Source organism: Camelus dromedarius, chromosome 10 (genome assembly GCF_036321535.1).
Source record: "Camelus dromedarius isolate mCamDro1 chromosome 10, mCamDro1.pat, whole genome shotgun sequence".
Taxonomy (NCBI): domain Eukaryota; kingdom Metazoa; phylum Chordata; class Mammalia; order Artiodactyla; family Camelidae; genus Camelus; species Camelus dromedarius.
The window spans coordinates 57,231,048-57,256,395 of NC_087445.1; the positions used below are offsets into that span (position 1 = coordinate 57,231,048).

A 25,348-nucleotide genomic window follows, 5' to 3' on the forward strand; every position below is an offset into this window, starting at 1 on the left:
TTATCCTCCATGTACATTTCATTTTCCAGAATGATTGGGAAGGCATTCTTCACAACGCCAGTCACCTGCAGGCTGGGTAGAGGGCTGGTCCTCAGCGTTCGATTCATACCCTGTGATGGAGATGGCCAAGGTCGCTAGAGTAGAAGCTGCCATGGAGATAACCTGCCCTGGTAACTCTGCTCCTGTAAAACAAACGTGCATATTTAAAGCTTCTTAAAGGCAATGAACAAAATGGAAAATAACTTACAAATTGAAACACAGTGCTAAGTTTTCAATAGCAATAAAACAAAATGGTTATTACTGACCCACCAGATCAATGGTTCTTTACCATGGGAGAAAGCTTAAGAATCAACAGGAAAGTCTGCTAAAAATGCAGGTTCCTTGATTCTCTGTGTAGCTCTCATATGGGACCTTCGTGTGGCGGACAGTGGATATATAAATGTGGATTGCCACTCTTATTTTTTTTAACTTCACAGGTTAATTTTAATGCACACCTCTGTTGAAAAACACTGCCACATCAAGTCTGTGAGCTTCCTGAATGCAGACTTACTCTCCTTTGTATCACTAGCTCTGACGATAGTATGGAAAAGCTCATACTCAGTGCTCTCAATAACATCCCATGAATGAATATGCAAATGTCTGGGTATCATGCAAAACCATATATAGTCGATCCTTGAACAACATAGGTTTGAACTGCTCAAGTCCACTTATACATGGATTTTTTTCAGTAAATATAGTATCTTTATTTTCATTTTACAGATCTTTAATTAAGCGTAGAAAAGAGTTTTTGTTTGATTAGAGAGCACAACATAAGAATCAAAAGAACTAGGATCTGAATCCTGATTCTACCCAAACTATTTCAGCTTCCTGCCCTTGAGGGAGTCAGTTATCAACTTCTTTGTCTTTGAGGGAGAGATAGAAGTTTGCAGATTTTTTACTGCACATGGAATCAGCACCCCTGACCCCAACATGGTTAAGGGTCAACTGTATACCTATAAGGTTCAAAATTCAGCACAGGCAAAATCCACCAGTTGAAAACCTAAAATGTCATCATCATCCTGTTTCACATATTTATATGTCCCCACGTTAAGTTCCTACCAAGTGGTAAACTAGACTTAACCATTTGCACTAGATTCAAAAAAAAAAAAATTCACTGGCCAATGAGGTCCATCTGTACTGGTTAACCTTTAATTTGCTATGGCAGACAACACAGACTAGCTCACATGATACCAGGTTCTAGCATGCTTTCCTGCACCCTACAGACTGGAGAGCTAAAGACTGAATTTTCCGGACTCTTTGCAGCTGCAGTTCCACATTGGGATACACCTGCGCAGACCTGGAAGCCCTAAGTGACTCACCATAATTTGGAAGCTCTCATGTCAAACACAGTCATGGAGGCATGTGGTTTTTCTGCAGGAACTTAGCAGAAGTTTCAGGGGTTCTGCTGTCTGATCCCTAACTTTGTGGCAGGCAGCAGTAGCTGAGGCACTTCTAATCAAACAGTCCTCTGGTGTTGTTGATCATTTCTCTGGGTTGCATTGCTTCTGCCTGTCAGATCCAAGCTTAATTGCCTGGTTTTTCCAAAAATCCTGTATATAAAAATTCCTTATGTGAACCAATACCTCTTTCTACTTAGACTAGCTGGCATGGATTCCATTGTCCAACTAAGAATGCTGACTGTTCCTAGTCCCCAAATCATACACACACCCACATTCATACAGCTGGGACCTTACTTTTGGTAGCCCAACATTCAACGCGACAACATAAAATTCTGCCAAGCCAATGAATAGAGCAACGATCTTCCTAAGGTCATGAATTACAGCTCCAAATAAACTCTGCATACCCAACAAATCCAAGGCTGGCCACCTCCCAGAGGTAAGCAGGCCAGGGCCTGATATGGCTCCTTGGTAGATTCCGCCACAGGATCAAACTCATCTCTCGCTCAACCACATCCTATTCCTCCTCTAATAAATGCCTCTGTGACCTGGAAGAGGTTTTTTTTTTTTTTTTTTTTTTTTGGCAATCCAAAAGAAACTCAAACTCATGATCTAGGAAGACAGCGTAAGTCAGATGCCTGGAGAAGGACCTACTCTCCTGGCCTAAGTATCTGAAGTGTTTCTTAGATGCCAGTAAGAGAACAGGGCTGAGAGAGAAAGACAGTGTCTTTCATGTCTTACATGTTCAATTACTCACAGTATTGAATGCTGAGGATAAAGACACAGGTGCTGCCCCCAAAGAGTCTAGTGGAAGAGACAGATACGAATTAAAGAACTACATAAATGAATGTATACAAACCATGATGATTGTTATAAAGAAAAAATACTGCATATTTCATGAGCTCCTAACAAAAGAAATCTGACTTAGTCCGAAGAATCAGGAAAGGCTTCTCTTTAAGAAGTCAAAATGAAGCTGACATACAAAGGATGAGGAGGAATTAACCAAAGGAAGGCAAATAATATTTTAGATAGAAGGAAGCGAACAGGAAGGCTTAAATGAAGAGGCTGGCTCGTTAAAGAGACTGAAAGGTCAGTGTGTCGGAACGCAGACGGCTGGTAGGAAACTGGTATCGAACGAACAAGGCTGGAGATGGGAAGCCAGGTGATGTAAGTGGCAGGAGACGGCACTAAGACTTTAATCTCTACCCTACAAGGAACAGGAGGGCACTGAAGAGCTTTAGATAATTAGGTTATTCAGATAGCTGTAACGTCATATGCAACTGTAAGAAGTAACAGATCCTCTGTACCTTTTATCCAGTACCCCCAACCCCCGCCAATGGTAATATCTTTCAAAACTACAGTACACTATTACAATCAGAACATCAGCATGGATACAAGATACAGAACAGTTTCATCACTGCAAAAATCTCTCATGTTGCCCTTTTATGACTACATCTCCCCACTCTGTAAACAATCAGTTCTGAGATACAAAAAGATCATTCTTACTGTTCAGTCATGAACAGAGTACAGAGGACTAAGAGACAGTCCAAGGAAGTACGTTACTGCACAACTACGGACAAGACACGATAAGAGCGTGGTCTGCAGTGGTCAACAGGGGAGATGTTGGAAAAGTGGCTGCATTTAAGAAACATGGAATAGTCAAAGTGGACCAGACTTGGTGATGAATAGATAACACGTAGGGAAAATGGATGAAGATTTTGGACATAATAAAGTTCTTCTTAGACTTCTGGACAGAAGTTGTAAAAACCAGAAAGGTCTTAGGTCCCTGGGCACCCACAAGAGATTTCTTAGGCTCCACTCAAGAGCAAAGGTTGGTAACACCTAATGACTAATGGCCTGGGACAGCACAGGGAAAAACAAAAAAAACAAAAACTGCTTCCACTCAAAATTCAAAAAAAGCAAAGTATTCTCTCATATAAGATTAACAATTAGTCTAGGGTCCTCGATTACTAAGTCTGTCTCTTTTTAAGTAATTTAATCAAGTGGTGACTCATCTCCGAGAGACTCAGAAAAAGAAGTCCCTTGATGGTTAAGCAACTCCACAATAACACGGTCACTGCATCACTCCTCAAATATGGACTTTCAGTTCAGCTGCATTTGGGTTATACTTCTAAACTCCCACTAAGCATTTATTTACCATACAAGTGAGTAGGCTACGTGTTAAGATGAGAGACTTAAGACTAATAAGCTCAGTTTAATAATTAAACTGTCAGTTATGATTCAGTATGTTAAGAGCTAATGCAGAGGTAAGTGTAGAATATTTGGGGAAGTCATGCTTGGGAGGTCAGGGAAGAGTCTGTATAGGGACCACCTGACAAAAATAATAAGAGATGGCTTCCCTTAGGTCCACTTAAACAAGTTAGCCAGATAAAGAAAACAGAATAGCTTTATCTTGGGGTGAAAGGAAGAGGTGCGTGTCTTAGAGGACAGAGGTAGAAAAGCTTTCCAGCAAGACAAAAAAGCAGGGATAAAAACACAAAGGCAAAAAAAAAAAAGCAGGGTGTGCTGCTCAAAGAAGTCTAATAAGGATGGGACACAGGTACAACAAGAGTGGAGAGGTGGAAGGATACAGAGGGAGAACAAGACCAGAGGACGGAAGGGCTTGTGTTTACTGTTCACAAAGGCAGTGCGGCTCAGTGGCTGGGGTCCCAGGTGAGAAAACAAGACTGCCCAGGTGCAAATCCTGGGTCTACTTCTTACCACTTGGATGACCATGGGCAAATTACTTAAGACTTAGGTGCCTTAGTCCCCTCATGTGTGAAATGGGGCTTATATAAATTCCTATCTCATGTGAGAATTAAGTGAAACAATACATATAAAATGCTTAAAACAATGCCTGGTATGTGGGACTCTACAGATTTCAGTTCAACAAATGATATTATTATCACCATCATCTGTATCAAAACTGCTGGCTTTGACAGGATAAACTAAGCAAAAGCCACCAGCACCCCTACAGTACTCGCCTGTACCTCTCGTCCCCTTCCTACTTCATATTATAGCCATTTCCCTAAGTCTTACCCCACCTAGTAGACATTTTTAGATTTCCCCAGAGGTACACAAAATATCTTACATACAGTTGGCAACGAAAGACTAGAGGGAAAGTTAAGACCAATAGATTAAATCTTCACAACTGTGGTTTAAAAACTTTCTCCAGCTTGCTCAGGTCACCAATAAATATTCAATAAATCTTAGCTAAATTAATGAAAACTATGCACTACCACCCTAGTTAACAGGCAAATGATTCAGCCCATTTTTAGAATGACTGAAACTTCACAAAGGAACTGAAGGAACAGCACACAGAGAAAAATCGAAAAGTATCTAAAAATTATGGGTATAAGATCTGGCAACTGCTCCTACTTATCAGACATATGAACTTTGATGACTTCTGTCTAGTGATACCCTTCTGCACTTCAAAAACCCCAGGGTTTTTGGCAGAAAGCTGATAAGTTAGAGGAGAATGTTAGGACCGAGAATCTAGGCAAGTCATGGTTCTGGGAAAAAAGCCCCAGCTAAAAATAGGCACGTAGGCCAGGGAACATAATCTTGGGACTCCAGAGCTATAAACAAAGAAGGGAAAGAGTGTCCAAGATCTCAAGTGTCAGCCTACCCACGGACAGGGCCAGTACTAACTGGAGGCCCTAACAACGGAGCCCACTCCAGACCAAACAAGCAGACGGCCGACACTAGCAGCCTTGCACCAGGGGACAGAAACTCCTAGCCTCACGTATAAGAAAGAGATCACATGTTCAGATGATACCTGTCGATATGGCTAAATCAACAATGAGCAGAATAATTTTTTTAATAATCAGGGGAAAATATATTTTGAAGCCTGTGCAAATAAGGAGATAACTGATCTACTCTGTTCTCTTTCACAGGGACGGTTGCAGTTGTCAGGAACGCATCCATGCTTCCTGGAAGGAGGCCCTTCGTATCAAGTAAAATCTCCCCAGCACATAAACTTCCCTTTGAAGAAGGCTTCTGTTTCCATTACTGATGTGGAAAATGCGTCTCATCCTCAACGGCTTTTAATGTCACTTCACTGTAATACTGGTCAGTAACAAGCGCTTGGACGTGGACCACTAGGAGCTTCTCCGGGCCTATTTAACTGACAGTGGCAGAGCTGGGGAACGTGGGAGAAGCAGTAAAAAAATTTAGTTTGCTCTCTTTCTTCTTCCAATTAGGGCTTACCTGGACCAAACTTGTTCATTCAAATCGCATGCTATCCCAAACAATTAGGGCAACTCTGAAGCCTTCCCCACCAAGGTACTTCTGGTCACTTATAAAACAATGACCAATGTCAGGAGGAGCAGGCCCAGGTGTAACTGCCTGTACTTCTCATCCTGGGTGTCCAGGCTATGAAAGATACAGCTGATGCCTGTTGTTTGCCTGGCTTTTGAAGAAGCACTTTTCATATGCAGAGTAAATGGCCCTCTGCGCCTAAGTTTCTTTATCTATAAAACAAGGGTAATACCAATCTCACTGGATTACTAAGAAAATTAAATGAGATAGCATGTTTAAAGAGCCTAACAGGGCCTCACCCACCGAACAGAACAATAATGTTAGTGTTTCTCTTTTCTCACAGGCCAAGGGAACACACCAAAGCTGGATTCCAGGTTTCTGCCAAGCAAGACTTCTGGGCTCCGGGAGGCAGAGAAGCTAGGTACCATACTTGTGGTAGGCCACCAGGGCCAACATGAAGACTGAAGGAGCTAACAACTACAACTGAGTGCGAGAGGGATCAGCAGCCAATACTTTTTCAGGATGACTGATGCTTGTCCAGGAGCCTGATGAAGGGAAAGAACACTGGGTATATGTGAGTGTCAAGGACCTAAGTTTAAATCTTAGCTCCACCTGTGGGACTGTGGGCACATCAGTTAATCTCTAAAATTAAGTGTCTTCATCTGCAAAATGGAGATACCTATTTTACAAGGTTTGGGGTGGGAGATGTTTTATATGTGGATAAAAAAATAGTACATTTAAAAGCATGGGAGACACTTAACATTTTTCCCACATTATCTTGGGGTTCCAGAAAATACCAAGTAAGAGCTCCCAAGGTCTAAGAGAAAAATCACTGAGTAAGGACCCTGGGTTCCAAAGGAAGCATTGAAACTAACTCAGCAAGACCCACGAGAAGAGTTTTCTGGATCTAGAAACTAAAATTCATGCTTTGACTCTGATGACAACTGAAGGATTATTTCTGTGAATCCAGTGACTCACAGATCATAAAAGCTTCTACAGCAGCAAAAGATTCAAAGCTTAACAACCCAAATGTCCATCAACAGATGACTGGATAAAGAAGTTATGGTACATATACACAATGGAACACCACTCAGCATAAAAAAGAATAAAATAATGCCATTTGCAGCAATACGGATGGACCTGAAGATTGTCATTCTAAGTGAAGTGGGCCAGAAAGAGAAAGAAAAATGCCATATGACATCACCTATATGAGGAATCTAAAAAATAATAACAACAGTAATAAGGACACAAATGAATTACTTATTATTTATAACTAAGATGATTGATTTCTTGAACATGTATAAGCACATTTGACTGTCCTCTATGATTGGATTACCGCATTCTGTTAATTCTTATTTTGTAGTTGGCTTTATTCCTTTGATAACTACATAATTTTAAAAAGCTAAAGTTCTAATCTGTCCTTAGAAACAATGATCAATACATATATGTAAACTAAAAGAATGTGCAGTACATTGTACATATGTATTTACATGCAATGTAATGTATATGTGTAGTCGAACTGTAGTAATTCTACCTAATAAAACTGGAAAAGGAAAAAAAAAATTCAAAGCTCAGAAGACATAGAGAAAGATGAACACATAGGTGACTAGGATATAAGAACAAACCCTACAATGGGACGCGGAGATGACAAGGGAGGAATAAATGCACTCGCTGCCAGGCCAGTACACTGAAGCATTCCTGTGCCTAACTATATTACAGTGACATCTACAGGAAGGAATTGACTATAAAGAAGGGAAAGGTTGTCCTAATATGGTTTGAGTTCTGAGGCCTAAAAGAAAGTTCTAGGGGCAAGAAGAAAAAAATACTCAGAAATTTATTTAAAAAAAAAAAAAGAAGAATGGTTAAATAATTTATCCTATGATGAGGATTATCTACACTAGAAGTCCATAAAAGTGGATACTAGATCAAGAATAACCTATTCTGAAATAGGCTGGAATGAACATAAACAAAACGAGGAAAACCAACATTTCCAAATCCGCCCTCAATGTTTATTCTGTCTCTGTGATTTCTTTTCTTGTAGTAGTCTAAAATACAGTATCAGAAATCTGATTTGCATGCCAACATGCACGGTTGCCAGAGACCATGGTTGGGGGTGAGAAAAATGAATGAAGGGTCAAAAGGTACAAACTTCCCGTTATAAAATAAGTAAGTCACAGCTATGTAATGTAGCATGGTGGCTACTGCTAATAATGCTCTATCGTAGATTCGAAAGTTGCTAAGAGAGTAGGTCTTAAAAGTTCTCAAAGAAAATCTGGTTACTATGTAAGGTGATGGATGTTAACTAGACTTACCGTGGAGATACATACAAACACGGAACCATTATGCTGTACACCCAAAACTAGTATAATGATATATGTCAAATATACCTCAATTGAAAAAAAAGTTTTTTAAAGAGATGCCAGAAGTAAAACAAAGGAGAAAACTGTCCTGGGATGAGGGCTGAAGGACAAGCAGAGCTGCCTGAACCACCACTATTAGGGGAAAAGGGGAAAGGAGACAAAGCTAATCAAAGGAAACCACCACGCTTTCTATAGTAGTTGCCAAGACAGGAAGTTTACTTCTGCTAGTTTGATATATAACCCACAGAGTCTAACAGATTGTGACCAGGAAGACAGGACGAGCAAAGAAAACTCAGAAAGACAGCAAAATACAAAAGAAAATAAAATCTTTCCTGTTTTCCACTGTCAGAGAGATAAGTAATTAAAGTTTCTTTGTTTCAGGTATTAATTTTAAAGTTTTAAACAAATATTTATGAATAGAAGATGTCTAACAATTGTCAGACATCACTCATCTACCAAATAAATACAGGAGTAACGTAACTGAAAAACTTCTATAAAGCAGCTGTACAAGTACACCAGAGTGCCACAAATAGCCTCATGATGAGCATAAAATGCAGATGCTAAAAATAATGTAGAAGTATGTTCACTGACACAGAAGGGTGTTCATGACAATTAAAATGAGGGTTACAAACCAATTTCACTATGATCCAGTTTTCTTCTGTTTTAAAAAGTCTAACAGCATTAAAGCCATTAGTTAACATTTTGGTATCATCTGTGGGCAGTGGGAGTTTTAGTTATTTTTATTTCCTTCTTTTTGTTTGTATTTTCTAACTTAACTGTAACAAACATACCTGAGAAGTTAATTTTTTCTTTAAAAAAAATCCGCTACAATTAGTAATCTGCTCTTGTAGTTTATGTTTAAAGGGACAAATGTTAGTCACCGCAGAATCTGTGCTGTTCAAATTTCCCCCTCTAGTCGCAGCTGTTTCCACATGGCTGGATAACTAAGTCCAGTCTGATGATCTCAGGACCATGATTATACCTAGCCACTGCACCCATCCACCTCCTTACAACTCACTAGAAAACTGTATTTTTAACAAACTCCTCTGGACCAAGGCCACTTATAATCAGGGTACCTCAAAAATCTTTAAAAGAACATGGTTATACATCATTGTACTGGAAGTTCCAGCCAGAGAAACCAGACAAGAAATAAAAGGCATCCAAATTAGGAAGGAAGAAGTCAAACTCTCTTTATTTGCAGTTGACATGATCTAACAATTGCAAAATCCTAAAGAAGCCGCAAAAACTATTAAAGCTAATGAACAAATTCAGCAAAGTCGCAGGATACAAGATCAACTGGGGTAAATATTCACGACCTTGGATTTGGCAATGGTTTGTTAGACAGGACACAACTTGTGGAAATTAAACAAAGTACTTCTGAGTAACCAAAGTATCAAAGAAGAAATCAACGTAAGGGAAATCAAACAGTACCCTGGCCCAAAGAAAATGAAAACACAATATGTCAACTTACAGGATGCAAAAGCAGTTTTAAGAGGGCAGTTTATAGCTGTAAGTGCCTTCAATAAGAAAAGAGAAAGATCTCAAATAGATGACCTAATGTTATGGTTAACTGCTTAGTGGGCACAGGGCTTCCCTTTGGAGTGATGAAAATGTCTTGGAAATAATGGCTGCACAACACTGGGAATGTACTAAATGCCACTTTAAAATGGCTAGTGGTTAATTTTATGTTATATGAATTAAACCTCAATTAAAAATGCCGAAAAAAAAAAAGGAGAGGGAGAGGTGGGGCATGGTCTAACCACCTATTTTTAAAATTTATTTTTTGTTCAGGAAACACCACTGATTTAAAGCAGTTCAACATAGCATCTTTTTCTTCATCATAGCTTATTTTTAAAATTAAGCTACTCTCTCAAATACTTAACAGCAATATTAACAGAATGCCCTATTTCTTACCAGAAGATTCTTTTCCGTTCTGTTTTTCATAGAGGGTGCCCACGGACATCAGGAAAACAATAACCAGGAATACCGGAATTCTCCATGAGCCAGCCAAGGATGCTGCAAATTATTAAGAATGAACATTTTTAGTGAAACAGAAACCTAGCACTTGTCTTTAAAAGACTTAGTTTAGTAGACTGACAGAACAGTTTGGCATATATGTTAATAACAAAATTGTTTCAAGTGGAAAAAAATTTTTTTAAAAGGCCACCAAACAGCTGAAACCTCAATTCAGGGCTCCTCTCAGAAGTCCAGCCCTGCTCTCAGAGGCTCTGGTCTAAAGGATTGGGTACGTGCCAGCCTACCTTTAAGGGGCATGTATCACCTGAGGGATCAAATCCATTCTAAAGCACGTCCGCGGTTTAGGACTATACCGAAATCAAATCCCCTATTTAGCCCCAGAATGACCGGCACTAAGCATAGAACCTAAAGTCATGGAGCCTGATTTGACTTCCTGGAAATACCACCGGGTGTGAATGTTCTCTCTCAAGAAAAGGTAAAGTGACTCACAAGAGCATGGCAAAAAGCTTAACTGTATCCTCAGTGCACAGGACAAAAATGCTAACAAGTGGCTAGGATCAAAAGCCATCTGTAGGGGGGAGGGTGTAGCTCAATGGAAGAGTGCATGCTTAGCATGTGCAAGGTCCTGGATTCAATCCCCAGTACTTCTATCAAAATAAATAAGTAAACCTAATACCTCTCACCCTACCCCACCCCCAAAAAAAATCCAAGGGAAAAAAGCCATTTGCATTTCCCTGAGTTAGTCTAGAGTCTCATGAATATACCTGCCTGTCCCCTTCTTCTGCCTTCCCTAAATTAAAAATAAGCCCCATCAGATATTAGGGGATCTTAGTTTTAACAATAAGTAGCTCTAAAAACGACTTCTAATAGGGTCTCTACTACTCTAAGTTACAGAATTTTGTTTTTAAATTAGAACTTGATGTTTTCATAGACTTAAGGCTTGGAGATAAAACAGTCCCTGAAAATTCACTCTACAACATCCCAGCAGCCACTCAACTCAAATAACGGGGAACTCATTACTTTGAGTAGCTCTGACAATGATCATCCTTAAGTTGAAGAGAGATTTGTCTCTCTGAGGCTACTCCTTGCTCTGACATCTCTCCCTCATGGTTACAGTGATCTATTTAAACCACTCTTTCACAGGACAAGCCTTCCAATACTTGAAACAGGCTTCCATATTTGATACTGTCCTCACCTTCACCTCCTCCCCACCTCTGTAGCCCCAGTGCCCTTCTCTTACTGAGAGTAAACATCTCTGGTTCCCTTAACTGTTTCTCACACATGATTTTGAGTACCTCTTATCACCCTTGACTGCTAAGGAATCCTCCTTAAGTATGACACTCAGAAATGATCATGATAGACCGAGTGTGCTCTACTTTTTAAGATTATTTTTAAAAGACCTTTTTAAAAATGAACATTCAATATAACTAAAAGTAGACATTTTAAAGAATAACACTTTTGTTAAAGAATAATGAGAGATTAAAGCAGAACATTTTCAAACGATTATTTTAAAGAATTTTAAATGCAACATATAAAACTTCAAAAAAATTCACTTGGATTCACACAGTCAGCCTCTGCTGACCTTAAGCGAGACTTTCTTAGAAAAAGGAACCCACCTAAATGAAAAAGTAATATAATCCAGACAGGAATTGAAACTGCTCTCAAGTAGCGTTCAGTGCTTGCATTCCACTTGAATGAAACAGTCAACACATAGCCAACTACCAATGTCCAGATCTTAAATAAATGAAATATAGACACAGTTAAAAAGTATATACACATGAAATAAACATACGCTAATACAAAGCTTGCAAGCATCTATGTAGCATGAGAACTGTGGATATAACACAGATAAGATGAAGGCTGGTGGTGCTAAATGGAATGTGAGTAGGTTTTCCTCTTGCTCAGATAAATCAAGTTTTGAAATAAACAAGTTTGAAATCCCATGCAGTGATCTTCTTTAAATATCTTTAACAAAAAGTACATAAATACAGTTTTAATTTAAGACACATTAAAGTTCAAAAACTATCACATGCATAAAGTTACTTAAGATAAAATATTCTATTTTTAAGCCATGTATTTAAATTAAGAGCTTCATCTTGTAGAATTCTTACTTTTCTCTATGGATTAATGTTTTACAAAAGAAAGAAAGCTTTCCCAAAAAGAATCAGGTTAAAAGATTCCATTATAGCTTATGAAATATGCTTATTACCATGGAAATAATTTTTTTTAAGCTAGAAAGGAGGCAGCCAGCTGAAGTGTGACCCTGCTGAAATAATCTAGGTAACAGATGGTTAGAACCTAGTCCACAGTTACACACAGTTGAAGAACTGTAGCTGAAAAAAACATTACCAGAGGAAGAAAAAGCAGGAGTTGAGAACATGGGAACCAGCCAGGATCCCCTCCACAGTTTTCCCCACACTAAAACTAAGCGACTCTAGGACTCACAAAGCCTCAGCATTGCCTACATGGAAACTCTCTAATAACCTCATGTTTTAATAGAACATGGACAAAAGACGGAAAGAATACATAGCCTAGAACAAATGTGAGCACCAAGAACTTACCAAAATAACCTGAACCCTGAAAAAAAGTAGGGAAATTAAAACCAAAACAAGGACTTTAAACTGTAATTCAGAGAAGGAAGAAAAAGGAACTGATGTGATTACGACAAAAGACAGAAACCTACCTCCTACTGTATTTTGATCATACCTGTCAAATACTCTTCAGGTCTTAAAAATGTTTATAGCTTTAGGCCTGAGAATTCAGCTTTGGGATCTTACTAAATAATGACAAATTCTGAAAAAGGGTTAAATATAAAGATAGTCTAATTTAGAACAGTTAAAAGTTGACACCCTGAAAGTTCAATAACTGGTAAGTGATCATGGATGATTCACTCAATGAAATGTTACACAACCATTAAAATAGGGTTTTTTTTTTAAAACAAAGACTACATAATTTAAAATACTCCTAAGATATTATTAAGGAAAAAGTAAAATACAAAAAACACATATGATATGATTGTATCTACGCATGGTGGGCAGGGAGGGGAAGAAACCTACTAAAAAGTTGTATTTAGGTGGTAAGATTTTGTTTTTCCTTTTACTTTTTTCTGTATTTTCCAAATTGCCTTTAATGAGCACTGATTCTTTCACAATGAAAAGGATATGAATGTATTCTTCAAGCAACTCTATTAGATAAAATATTAAAGAGACCTTAAGCCCCAGCTATATGAGCACATGGGAAGTGAGACTACAGTTGCTTCAAAAAGGTTCAGGCTTGCAAGACGAGACAAATTTAACTCTGGGAATTCAGAGAATTTGAGATATGACTGGAGAGCTCAGAACAAATTCTGAGTATAATAACAGTACACTTATATAACACTATGGGCCAGGCCTTGTTCTAATGCTTTATATATATAAAACTCACTTACTCCTTATAACCCCAGGAAATAAGTACTATTATCACTCCCATTTTACAGATAAAAGAAACTGAGGCTTCAGAGAAATGACCTGCCCAAGGTCACACAGCTAAAAAGTGACAGGGTCAGGATAAGAACCCAGGAATCTGGCTCCAGTCTGCTTTCTCAACCATAAGGAGAAAAAAAGGCACTGCCAGAAAAAGAAAGAAGAAAAGCTGCTCCAATAATCACAAGGGAAAATAAAAGCAGTTGATTTTGACAACTGCAAAAAACTGCTGAAACAAAATAAGATGACCACAACAAATGGACAGGCTTCAGTGGTACACCACCTGGGGGTAATCTGGCCCACCCTATTAAACACGAAGTCGATAACTTAAATGAAAGGCTAGAAGGCATATTAATGGAAATCATAGATTTCACAAAATTGGAAATAGTCAACATAAATGATTCAAAAGATATTCTCAAGCCAGAACAATGGGCTAATCAAATAAGATTAAATTTAATAGAGAGAAATGCAAAGTTCTGCTTTTAGGTTCAAACCTCAGCTACACAAGTACAGAATGGGAAGAGGACAGCCGGTCAGAAGTACAACTGGCGTGAGTGTCTGTTAATAAAAGCACAATACTCACACCAGGGAAACTGACTGTTTCAGTGACGTTTGCTCCGTAACACCACATCAGGAATAAAATTCAGACTGGGGAAGGAAATAGAAACCACAAAATAGGAGATACAGGTATAGCTGGGGGAGAAAACTGTTTCCCTTAGAAAAGAGAAGGAAATAACAAGATTTGATGGCTATCTTCAAACAGCTGAGGAAATGTCATCTGAGAGAGGCAACAGACTTAATTTCCATGGTTCTGAGGACAGGAATGATAGGTGGAAATTAGGAAGCAACATATTTCAGCTCAGTAAGGGGGATAAATTTTTCTACCAAAACTGTAGATGTCTAAAAAGGGAATCACTAACCATCACTAAAAGTTTGAGCCAAAGTGGATCATAAGTCAGTGCTGACTAAGTAGCAGAGTGTGCCCTCAGTGAAGCTGAACCACAGGACCACAGAAGGTATATACTTTCAGATTTTAAGCCTATGATACTTATCAACCAATCTCCAAGAAGTTTTGTTTCTTACTTGTAATTCATAAGGAATTAGGATCACTTGAGGTGAGAGGAAAAAATGAAAGTGCACACTTCAGATTTTTTAAGGGAAACTCATGGTCTAAAGAGAAGCATGTATTTTCACTCAGCGTAACCTTAAACTCACAGATAACCTCACTTCAGTTTAAAATAACAGCTTCTTAAATATATTCTCCAACCCCACTTGTAGGAATTTGGTTTACAGAAAAACTACCCGCTGTGCAGATAGATATAAAAATGTTCACTGTGGCAGGTTAAATTATTAAAAAACTGATAAACTAAATATCATTTTACAGGAGGCAGTTTAAATAATGGTATCTCCAAAAATGGAATAATCATTCAGACTTTCAAAAGCATGATAAATACCTTTATTCAGTGACACAGTGTAAACTTATGCATATGCAAATTAATAATGGTGAAAATAAACTCACCAAAATGTCAAAAAAAACATATCTCTGGATGGTTGGATTTCAGATAATTTGCTTCTTTATGCTTTTCTTCAAGTACTGAACTTTCTCCTAAGAATAGTATTATCTTTATAGGTAGTAAATGTTTTTAACTTAAAAAAAAAAAACCTCTTGGGCTTATGGATTTTTTCCCCAATATTTTTAAGTGTTTCCTCAGAAAAGATTCACAGAATATTATTAGTTCAAAAAGTATGGCCATTAACAAAAACATTTTAAAGTTTCTATTAAACCATTACGATTTTTACAGTTACCAAAGTTTAAAAAGGACCCTAATACAAATTCAGGGCTAAAATAATCTGATAGGAACACTTTCTAAAAGGCATCCAGAAAAAAAAAATTTGTAATGCTACTATTAAAAAGAAAGTGCCTCGAGGAAAGATGTCCACAATATGATGATAATGAAAGAGCAATGATAAAAGAATTATATTTATAGATACATGTTACCTCATTTTTGTTTTAAAAAACAAAACCCTATACTTTATATATTCACATAGGCATAGAAATAAATTTAGAAGGCTATCTGTCAATTAACAATAGTAATGTCTGTTTAGTGGAAAAAGAAAAGAGACAATTCACTTTTACCATATAAACTCCTATGTTGCTTAATTTTTTTCTATAACAAGCATGTTTTGAGTTAATTTTTTAAATTGCTAAATATTCTTTAAAATAACTTACTGAAAATAAGGATTTGTACATTCAAATTTCATACATAATTTCTAGTACAGATTCCTAAAAATGTGACTCTTAGCTTTTTTATTTCTGTCTCTCTCTGAGAGATATGTTTAGCCTCCGAGCAACCCTGTTCAAGTATGAATTTTCTTCCAGGAATAAATCAGTGAGCCACAGCTTATACATAAGAGGGCATACTTTCCCAAATTTATGTTCTTGAGCAGTGTGTCCTTTTCAAAACATACATTCAATGTTCATTTTAAAGGACCAATGTGTGCTAGATACTAAAGACTGTCCATAGAAACTGGCAACATTCATTTAGCACTGCAAGTAAGGCAAACTAATAAACAATCATATTTTACTTCCATGTGACTTATTAACCACATATACTTCTCTGATTAAATAAGATATTAAATGCATAGAATGGAAGTAGACTTTGCCCTTTAGACTGTCTTTGACTTATTATTTATTGCCAACTGGAAAAATTTGGCTAGCTTCTGCCACATGTTACTGCAAAACAGTTTTCTTATAAGTCTTTTACAGAGAGACTAAAACTACTGACTTCTTCCCAAGTTTTGCAGCCCCCAGCCCTAATCACAGCCCTCGTCAGCTACTGCTTCAGGTATTTCATTCTCCTTTAAAACAGCTTTACTCTAACTTGAAAAATTTGTGCTTTGTGGTGTGGCAACTTAGAGTCAAGAATCTTTTATAATCGGTCTTTAACTAAGAAAAGACCCAAGCACCGGAAACTTTCCTCCTTACTGTTGCCAGGCAAGTAAAAACACACCCACAAGTGGAATGGAGTAAGCCTGGCCGGCTGGCTAATGTTCACTTCTTAAGAGCCTTGCTGGCAGTACTGCCAAACTCTCAGGATCTCTAAAACTGAATACCTAAGAACCTCAGAAATCACCCAAGCCAACCCCACGCTTCAGACAAGTAGGGTTGAGTAGCCCAGAGGTGGACCCTGATCTGTTCAAGGTCAAAAAGCAAGCGACTGACAGAGCTCAGTTTAGAATTTACACTCTTTTTCTTTCAGCCACTGTTCTTTCCATTTCATGCTTCTTTATAAAGTAAAATGGAAACAATGCAATCACAGACCATGGAGAAAACAAATCTATTACTACTGCAAAAACTGTAAATGTCTTCAAATGTTCTAACAAATCTGAACTAATAATAGAGAGAGGAAGACCCAAAATACTTCCAACAAAGAAAAGTGGTGGACAGGAAGGCCATTACCTTTTCAGATTTACCTTGACAACTCCACACCAAGGGAAGATGCCAAGGACCCTAAGGACTGAATTATATGTGAATCCGGTGCAACAGATGATTTTAAGTGTTTAGAAATCACTTACTGAGGCAGTACAACATTCTAATGTGCTTGAAACTCTTTAAAAAGAATTGCTCAGATCATAAATGACTGGTCTCCCCCTTGTAAGCAGGATGGAGTGTTAGAAGAAGAAAAGAGCTAGGACACTGAATTAACCCAAAAGTGAGGTGAAGAGGAACTGAACTGGAAGGATAAACTGGTAACAAAGGAAGATACAGGTACTGAAGACACTACAAAGGAAAATGGGATAGACTTGGAAATAACTGAACAGATACAAGGATAAAAGAGACGAGAGATGACTAAGGTTTCTAGATGAATCCAGGGGTCTTTGGGGGAACATGTGTGGTCAGTCTAACCCTGATATTCTTCTATTTTCTTCCTAATATCTAAAATCAATTTATACGAAATAAAAATTTTAAGTGTTAACATATTTAGGGAAGACTTTTTAAAATACTTATTGGAAGTTTTGATGACAAAGGGACTTCAATTGCTGGTATGTCTGTTGAGTACCATTTACTGACAGGATGACCAGATCAATCTCTAACTAAATCTTCTCGCTATGAAATCCCTCCCTGGTACTTCACATGATTGTTGTGAAAATGAAGTAACACGCATGACAGAGCCTACCAGTACAGGGTAGATGCTCAAAAGCTGGATCATAAATGTATCAACTGTCAGCTCTCCAAAATGTAGATTTGCTTAAATTAACTTTTCTCTCTACCTGCCCCATCCGTACCTCTCAGCAGCAGCAGGCTCAAATTCACAAGCTGTCCAGAAAGCACAGACTGTTTTTCTATCACAGGCAGCCCTGCTTGGGCTCACAAAACCAGACTGGCTGTGAACTGTGAGATAGAAAAGTTACAGAGAAGGGCCCCTGCCCAGTCACATGACCTACTTTCACTTCATGTCAGGCCTTAATCAGCACTCTGGCTGAGAGCTGAGGACTCCCAGTCTCTCCTTCCCAAGTACACTTTTACTTCACCCCCATCCAACACCCCCGCCCTGCACCAAGTACTGCTTCAAGAAAACATAACAGTAAGCTTCTCTCAAACTCAGATCAACCTCTAGGCTCTACTCTTTCAATTTAGCCCCTCTACCACTCCCTACTCACTTCTAATTAACTCATACTGTGTTTTTTATAATGGGTTTTTTTTTTTTTAACCCCCTCCTCCCTTGCCCCTTTCACTTTAGCCAAACAGCTGAGTGTCAAGCTTTTTCAAATCATTAACTGACCTGACCTTCATTCTCCCCGACTAACTTAATCAACCTTGGCCCTTCTCTTCTGCTCATCCACAACCCATACAAGGGTATTTAACTGAAATAACAAGGATGAGGGTTTATCTTCAAAAGATATTCATAGCTATATACACTGAGCCATGGGCATTTTTTCATAATTATTCCTCATCTCTTTCCACTATCTAAGAGTGACTAGCAGAAATGCACCAGTCTCCACTAATCATGCCAATTTACCTGTGTGTTCAACTTCTTTCTTTAGCATGAAACTACAGTGTTCATATACGTTCGGCCTTTCTTTTCTAATTTTCTACAGTTTGGTGGATATGCTACTTGGTCCTGCCTACAGCAATTTACAGTAAATTGCAGCATCAACAGTCAAAATTGTTGGCACAATCTATAAATGTGTTTGAATTTGACAGGACTGAATTTCTTAAGGATAGGAATCAAGTTATAGTAACCTCTACATTTCTTAACAGCATATGGTATTCTGCCTTCTATGTAAGAGGCATTCAATCAACTTAACTGAACGGTGAAATAAAAAGGTAAAGGAGAAATAACATGGAAATGGGAATCCATAAATATGAACCTCAGATTTGTTCAAAGTCTGAGTGTGTTTGGACCAATCACATTCTCCAGATCTCAGAAACATCTCCTGAAGGGTGGTGGGCATCAGGCAATGAAGAGTAACCCTAACTCTAGGATCTCTTCCATCTGACAATCTATCAAGCCTCTGAGGGTGAAACAGGGTTGTTCCACACCCTCCTCCTATCTGAGCTACCGAAATAACTCAGGTCTTGTGGAGGCCAAGGATTCTGTCTAATCACTTAGCAGTTGCACACACAGGCAGCATCCCAAAATTATGGATGAGGTGCTCCCTAACAGCTTGCAGGCCCATAATTGGTGGGTAATGAACATTTATCTGTGTGAGAATATGCTCACATGACTATATGTACCCTGAAGGCAGAGCCTGCATCTTACTCCTTTTAACTCCCTCACAAAGCCCGGTACCTAACAACATAATCAACTTTTAACTTGAACTGAGAGGTGTATTGATAGAGCAAGAGAAGGCAGGAACTCTGGAATCAATCACCAACTCTACCAAAAACCTCAGGCAAGTCAAAACACTGCTTGACAGATGAAGGGGAATTATTTTGCAACCTCATCTCACGGTGCACTGAACATTAACAAAAGTGAATAAATTTATTTTTAAATGGTACTGCTTACTGATGAATTAGCTTTCTTATGCATTACATATCCACTTGTTTTTAGCAGTCCCCAGTGAAATATTTGGATAGTTAACTGGTCTACAATCTGGTCTGAGTTAGGAAATGTGTCACTGGACTATCTTTGAAACCCCTTCCTAATTCTAAAGCTCCCTGGTTTTCTAAGGATAAGCTCAACATGATCCAAGAATCACAAATCTACCTCTCCTTCACCCATTCTGTTTAAGTAATTAAGGCGGGAGGAGATGTACTGTAGCACAGCAGTCCCTGCACAACAGAAGTAGTTCTCAAGAAAAGAGTGACGAGGAAGAGGCCCAGGAGGCTCGGCCCTCAGTGCCTCACACAAAGTATACTGAAATCACCTGAACTGAGAGGCAGCGTCAAACTATTAAGAAAGGTTTGCTCTAGGACTTGAGAAACTTACGCCAACTAGTCCCTTTTTTGTCCCTAAGTAACTCTAGCCTGGCAAGAAGTCACCACTCCTGTCTGTAGGATGACAGGTTGGGCTAGGATCTCTAAGGTCCCTTCCAGCTCCACATCCAGGTAAGTCCAACGTGAGCAGAACTGAAGATGACTGGAGTACCCCCTCTCCATGACCAGGAGTAAATTCACGTCCACCTGCCGATGCACGGAAGCCCCTACCTGCAAAGCGGAACAGCGATTCCCCACAGGGGACACGTCCCCCTAAGAGGGTCTGTTAGGATGGGGGCCGGGGACAGGAAGGCTGTTTAAACCGCACTCGCCCTCACTTTGGAAGGAAGTGAGCCAAGTTCCTCAGGTGCTCGGGAAGGAAGGCGGAGAGGGACACTGCCCGCCGCGCAGCTCTGGACCTTTGGCCGCCCGTGTACGGAGCGCAGAGGTGGCAGGATCGCGCCCGGTGAGCTGGGGGTGTGGGGAGGGGTACGGCGCGCCCGCCGGGACCACCGAGGGCCCGAGCCGAGGCTCACTCACCCACAAGCTGCTGAAGTAGTCCAGCCCGCAGCAGATGAGCTCGGCGGCGTGCGCCAACAGCACCTGCACACCCAGGTAGCTGCCCAGGCTGTAGAGGCCGTAGAGGAGCGGGCCGCCGGCGCCCAGGAGCAGCAGCAGGCGGCGGCGGCGCAGCGCCTGCTCGCCCAGGGCCTCCACGCCGTAGTCGGCGAAGCAGAGCGGCAGCAGCAGCGCGGCCAGCACGATGGGCGTGTGCGCGCGGTGCAGGCGCTGCAGCCAGTGGCGGCCCAGGCGCGTCAGCGAGCTCTTGAAGGGGTGCAGGAAGGTGCCGCACAGCACGGCCCACAGCAGCGGCCGCAGGAAGGCCTCCAGGATGAAGTACACGAGCACCGCGGCGCCGCAGCACAGGCACACGAACAGCACGGCCCCGGTGTTGTAGAAGGCCTGCTTGATGGGCTTGTCGAAGCGCAGCGCCAGCGCCGCCGTCCGCGGGGTCTCCCCGCAGCCGCCGCCGCTGCTGCTGCTGCTGCCTGGCCCGACTGCACGCTGGACCCGAGGCGCCCGGCTCGGGGAGCCCCGAGGACTGGGTGCCTCGTCTGGACCGCCGTTGTCGGCCATGGTGGCCATGGTGCTTCTACCGCTGCGGCCGAGAGGCGGTACTGGGAAGCCGGGCGAGAGCCACAGGCGAGAGGCAAGGCGGGCGGCGCGCGGCATTGTGGGAGTTGTAGTTCCTGTCTGGCCACTGAGCCCTTACAGGACCTTTGGGGAACTACAGCTCCCGGAGAGCATAGGGCGAGATCCTTCGCCCTCGGGCTCCCTTCACTCATTGGTCCCTGCTGAATCCAGGTAACAGGTTTCTGGGCTCAACATCTTACAAGAGGCAAAAAAGAAAAAAAAAAAAAAAAAACCCACACACAAGACAAAAAACCTGCCCTCTCCCCCCCAAAATACCCCCTTCCCTCCCCCCAAAAACCCAGTATAAAAGCAATGTATACCAGCTTAGTTAAAATGTTATAAAAGTCACAAACGGGGGGGCGGGGAATGTCAGATAACATTTCCAAAAAACACCCTGAATAGTCATTAAAAAAAAAAAAATTCTCTTCACCCGTTGGTTAATGTCAACTTTTCCGGGGATGGAAACCCCAAAGAGGCACTACATTCACAGATTGAAAACCCAGGCTACAAATTAGAATCTGTGGGGGAATACTTACAAAAGACCTATCACTAGATTCTATTTCATTGATTTATTTAATAAACACTTAAAAGCGTTTACTCTGGTGTATTTGGCACGATTTTAAATAGCAATTACCATATGCCAGGCCCTGTTATAAATGTCTCATTCCCATTAACTCATTTAATCCTTAGAACAACCCTACAAAGAAGGCGGTGTTATTATCCCCACTTTACAAAGAGGAAAACCGAGGCGCAGAGAAGCGACCTTGCCAAGGTACACAGCTAGTAAGTGGTAGAGGCAGGATTCAAACTCAGAGCTGGCTCCTAAGTCTGTTTTACCTATTATGCTAATTAATTGGTCTGACAAGGGATCCTTTGGCGTATATTTTTAAAGCTCTTCAGAAGACTCTAATGTACAGCTACTGTTAACAACCACGTAGGTGTCAGTGCGAGAGAAATCTAAACTTCTGAAATCGCTCTAGGTCAGAGTCTCAGACTACCACTGTTTCATTTTGAGACCCGAGTTCAGGTCAGTTAAGCCCCCAACCCCAATTTCCCTTTCTCATATGGGAGTGATAATACAAACACTTGTGTCAGAAGAGAAATAGGAAGCTCTGGGGCAGTGTATGGTGCTTCTGGTCTCCTGTTGGAAAGGTCCTGAGATCCAAGCCTACTACTCACAGAACATCTCAAACAGCATTTTATTTAGAAGAATAAGAGGGAGAAGGATAGGGAGGGGAAGAAGGGAAAGAGGAGGAGGAAGAGGAAGAAGAAGGAGATGGAGCAAGGAGGAGGAGGAAAGGAGGGCAGGAAGAAGGGATGGAGGGAGTTGCAGGGGAGAGAGGGAGGAAGGAAGAAAGCCTTTAGTGAGCACTCAACATGTGAGTGCTTCGAAACTCCTTAAAGGTTATCCCCCTAAAGTTTTCAATAAATTTTAAAGTAAAAGAAAAAGTAATTCCTTTCCATCTCATTTTTGGTTTCAGGGCACAGTCCTTGTTTTTCAAGAGGTCTTTGGACTTTGTAAATATTTTGCTTCAGTTGGCCTACACGTTGCTTCTTAACTACTTTGTCGAGGGCTACTGAGATTATAATTACAAATTATGGTCACATTTGCTTTCGGTAACCACTTACACTGACCCAAGCTCCCGTTTATGTAACAATTGTTCCTCAGTCTCCCTCCCAAAAGTCCTCAGTAATTTCTACAGAGTCCCAGCAGGGATGCCCCACATATATACCTGGAGACATGAGCTAACCACCAACCACCCTATGTCCACCCTGCTGCCCACACAGCTCCTTGAGCTCAGTACCCATAATAAGATTGCCAGAGCCTGTGTCATTATTCCCAGAGCCTGAATACTACTAAACTTGTAATTCTCAGGGTGCCAGAGCAAAGCTGGGTTCCGTTCAGAGATGGGAAGGAAGTCCTTCTCCCTGACTTAAGGACTCTGTGCCCTTCTGTCACCCAAGCCCTAGACCAGGTCTTTTGTGCTCAGGGTATTGTAACTCCTCTCATGAAGAGTTCCTTCCATGTCTGACCTTCAGTCCTCTAACCACAGGGGTTCCCTGTCAGTGAGGAAACAAAGACCAAACCATCCCCCCTGTCCTTCTCCAACCAAAAATTTGGCTCTCTTCCTCTAGTTACAAACCTAAAGATCCCATGTAACAAAACAAAAGCATTGATCAATGGGTGCAAACAGAAACTGACATATGTGTGCATTGGATAGGAGGGGACAGGGGTCATGTTGCCTAAATTGTTTTGGGGTCCCCAGCTCAGCAAATCAAAAATGCCCCTGTCATGGTGCTCTGCTTCCAAGTCTCAATGAAAGACAAAATTGCTGAACATTTCAAAACTGTTCTAATGGCCAAAGCAATAGAACTGACAGGTCTCTGGTAGAATTTCTGGTCAAGAATGGAACTCAGAGAAATGAAAGCTGAAGCACCAGAAACTGACTGGACTAACATTTACATGGCCTAACACAAGGCTGTGTTCCTAGAGGATTTTGCTCAGCCCTCAATAATTGTACTCATTACACTGCAGTCAAAGTCAGTGATTTCCATGAGTTTGCTTCATCTCTGTGTCCCCAGCACCGGACACAGCACAGGCCATTCATAGCACAGAGTACAAGCTCCGTGTTTGCTGAGCGAGTGAATGGATGATTTGCTCTTCTTTCAAAAATGCTTGTTTGTGCTTCCTGTGAGAAATAGCATTGAAACACCAGGGGTGTTTCTGCTAGGTATTCCTATGGTTGAGCGCAGAGAGAAATTAAAATACTGGGATGTAGGACCTACAGACAAAATGTGAGATAGTCATACACAGTCCACTCAAATCTCTAGCTCACAGGACATGTGCTTTTAGGCATCTCCTCCAAAATGTGAGGCTACTTGCATTTTCTTTGTTGGTCCCACACAGCAACTCACTCCAATGACCTCAGGGAAGAAGAGCTTCTGTGGGCATCCAGGATACATGGACGTGAAATAGATGCAGAGGAGTGGATCACGCTGACCTTGGGACCACACTGCCTTCTTGTTGCATGAACCAATGAATTTTCTAACGACTTAAGCCAGTTTCGGTTCAATTTTAAATGTCTTACAACAGAAAGCTTTCTGGCTGATCAAATGATAACACCTACATCACTGGTTGCTATGAAGATGAAATGGGAAGTATGTGAAAGACAGCAGCACGGCACCTGGGACACGGTGAAAATCTGATAGTGGCTCTCGCGGTGACTCTTCATTTTGTCCTAGAGAAGCCAAGGGGCATCTTTTAACATGCGTCAATGTCCACAGACTCCCCAGGTATCGAGGTAACAGCTCCAGAGATAAAACAAACACAGGCAGGGAGAGGATTCTCCAGGGCATTGTGTCCATTTTAAAGTATGTACTGAGTCAAAATGAGCACCTGCTTTATACAAAGTCCAGTGCTTACAATGAAGTGTGTATATCATGTGTAAAGCGGTATGTACAGTGCAAGAGGAGAGGCCGTGTGAAAATGTAATCAAGCAGACACGCATTCAGATCCCAAACATGAGTTAGCACTTTCCTTCGCTCAGCCCATCACAGACATTACGAATCAACCACTCCTTCTCACTGAGCCTAGACACGGCCACAAAATACTTCTCAGTAGAACATTCTAGGGTGCCACTACCAACTCAACAAAGTAAGTGTACAAGATGAAACTTAATTGCCTTCTCTACTCTACGCTAAATATTGAGTGTCTGATACTGGATAAAACTGGCAGACTGAAAACGTAAGTAACAGGTTTAGAAGAAAAGGGTCTGGGGAGCTAAGGTTAGTATGTATGTGGGAAATTACGAAGGGTTTTTTTTTTTTTTTTTAAATCTCAACGGCTGAAGAACAAATGATGCAAGCAAGTCTGATACCATCAGGCCTTGCCTGAGTCCCTAACTACCCCCACCCCCACATTGCTCCTACTCCCACACTGGGACATGTCCCCCGACTTACAGCTCAAGTTCTACCCCTTCACCGAGTGGAGAGGAGGCTTTCCTGCCTCCAGGCTCCTGCTCATCCAGTCTAGGTTCCAGTCCTTCTGGTTTGTGCCATCGACCTGGAGCTAACTTTACAAATCATATCAACAAAGACAATTTTACCAGTCTGTAAAAAGGTCAGCTTAAAAAAAAAAAAAAAAAGTCAATAAAGAAATGATCCAGTTGAGTCAACCAAACCAGCAGAAACCCATGAACTCAGGAAAGGGCCAGATGAGCAAAAGAAGCTTGAGCAGTT

At 40.7% G+C, this 25,348-nt stretch overlaps 1 protein-coding gene and 1 long non-coding RNA gene across 3 annotated transcripts in view; one reads left to right on the top strand and one right to left on the bottom strand.

Annotated features, from left to right (window-relative positions):
* The window catches only part of TMEM245 (transmembrane protein 245), an 80,123-nt gene extending 59,035 nt beyond the window's left edge, over positions 1 to 21,088 (bottom strand). For both annotated transcript variants that reach the window (XM_031450157.2, XM_031450156.2), the window contains exons 1-4: positions 20,456 to 21,088; positions 11,650 to 11,767; positions 9,971 to 10,072; positions 66 to 182 (exon numbers count right to left, since the gene is read on the bottom strand). In XM_031450157.2, coding sequence (XP_031306017.2) covers positions 66 to 182; positions 9,971 to 10,072; positions 11,650 to 11,767; positions 20,456 to 21,061 — 943 coding nt within the window. In that variant the 5' untranslated portion in view covers positions 21,062 to 21,088. The remainder of the gene's footprint in view (positions 1 to 65; positions 183 to 9,970; positions 10,073 to 11,649; positions 11,768 to 20,455) is intronic.
* On the top strand, positions 4,930 to 6,410 carry LOC105087929 (uncharacterized). Its single transcript, XR_837051.3, has 3 exons — positions 4,930 to 5,181; positions 5,333 to 5,507; positions 6,040 to 6,410. It is a non-coding gene; the product is annotated as an uncharacterized LOC105087929 (long non-coding RNA).
* Positions 21,089 to 25,348: the final 4,260 nt, after the last annotated feature.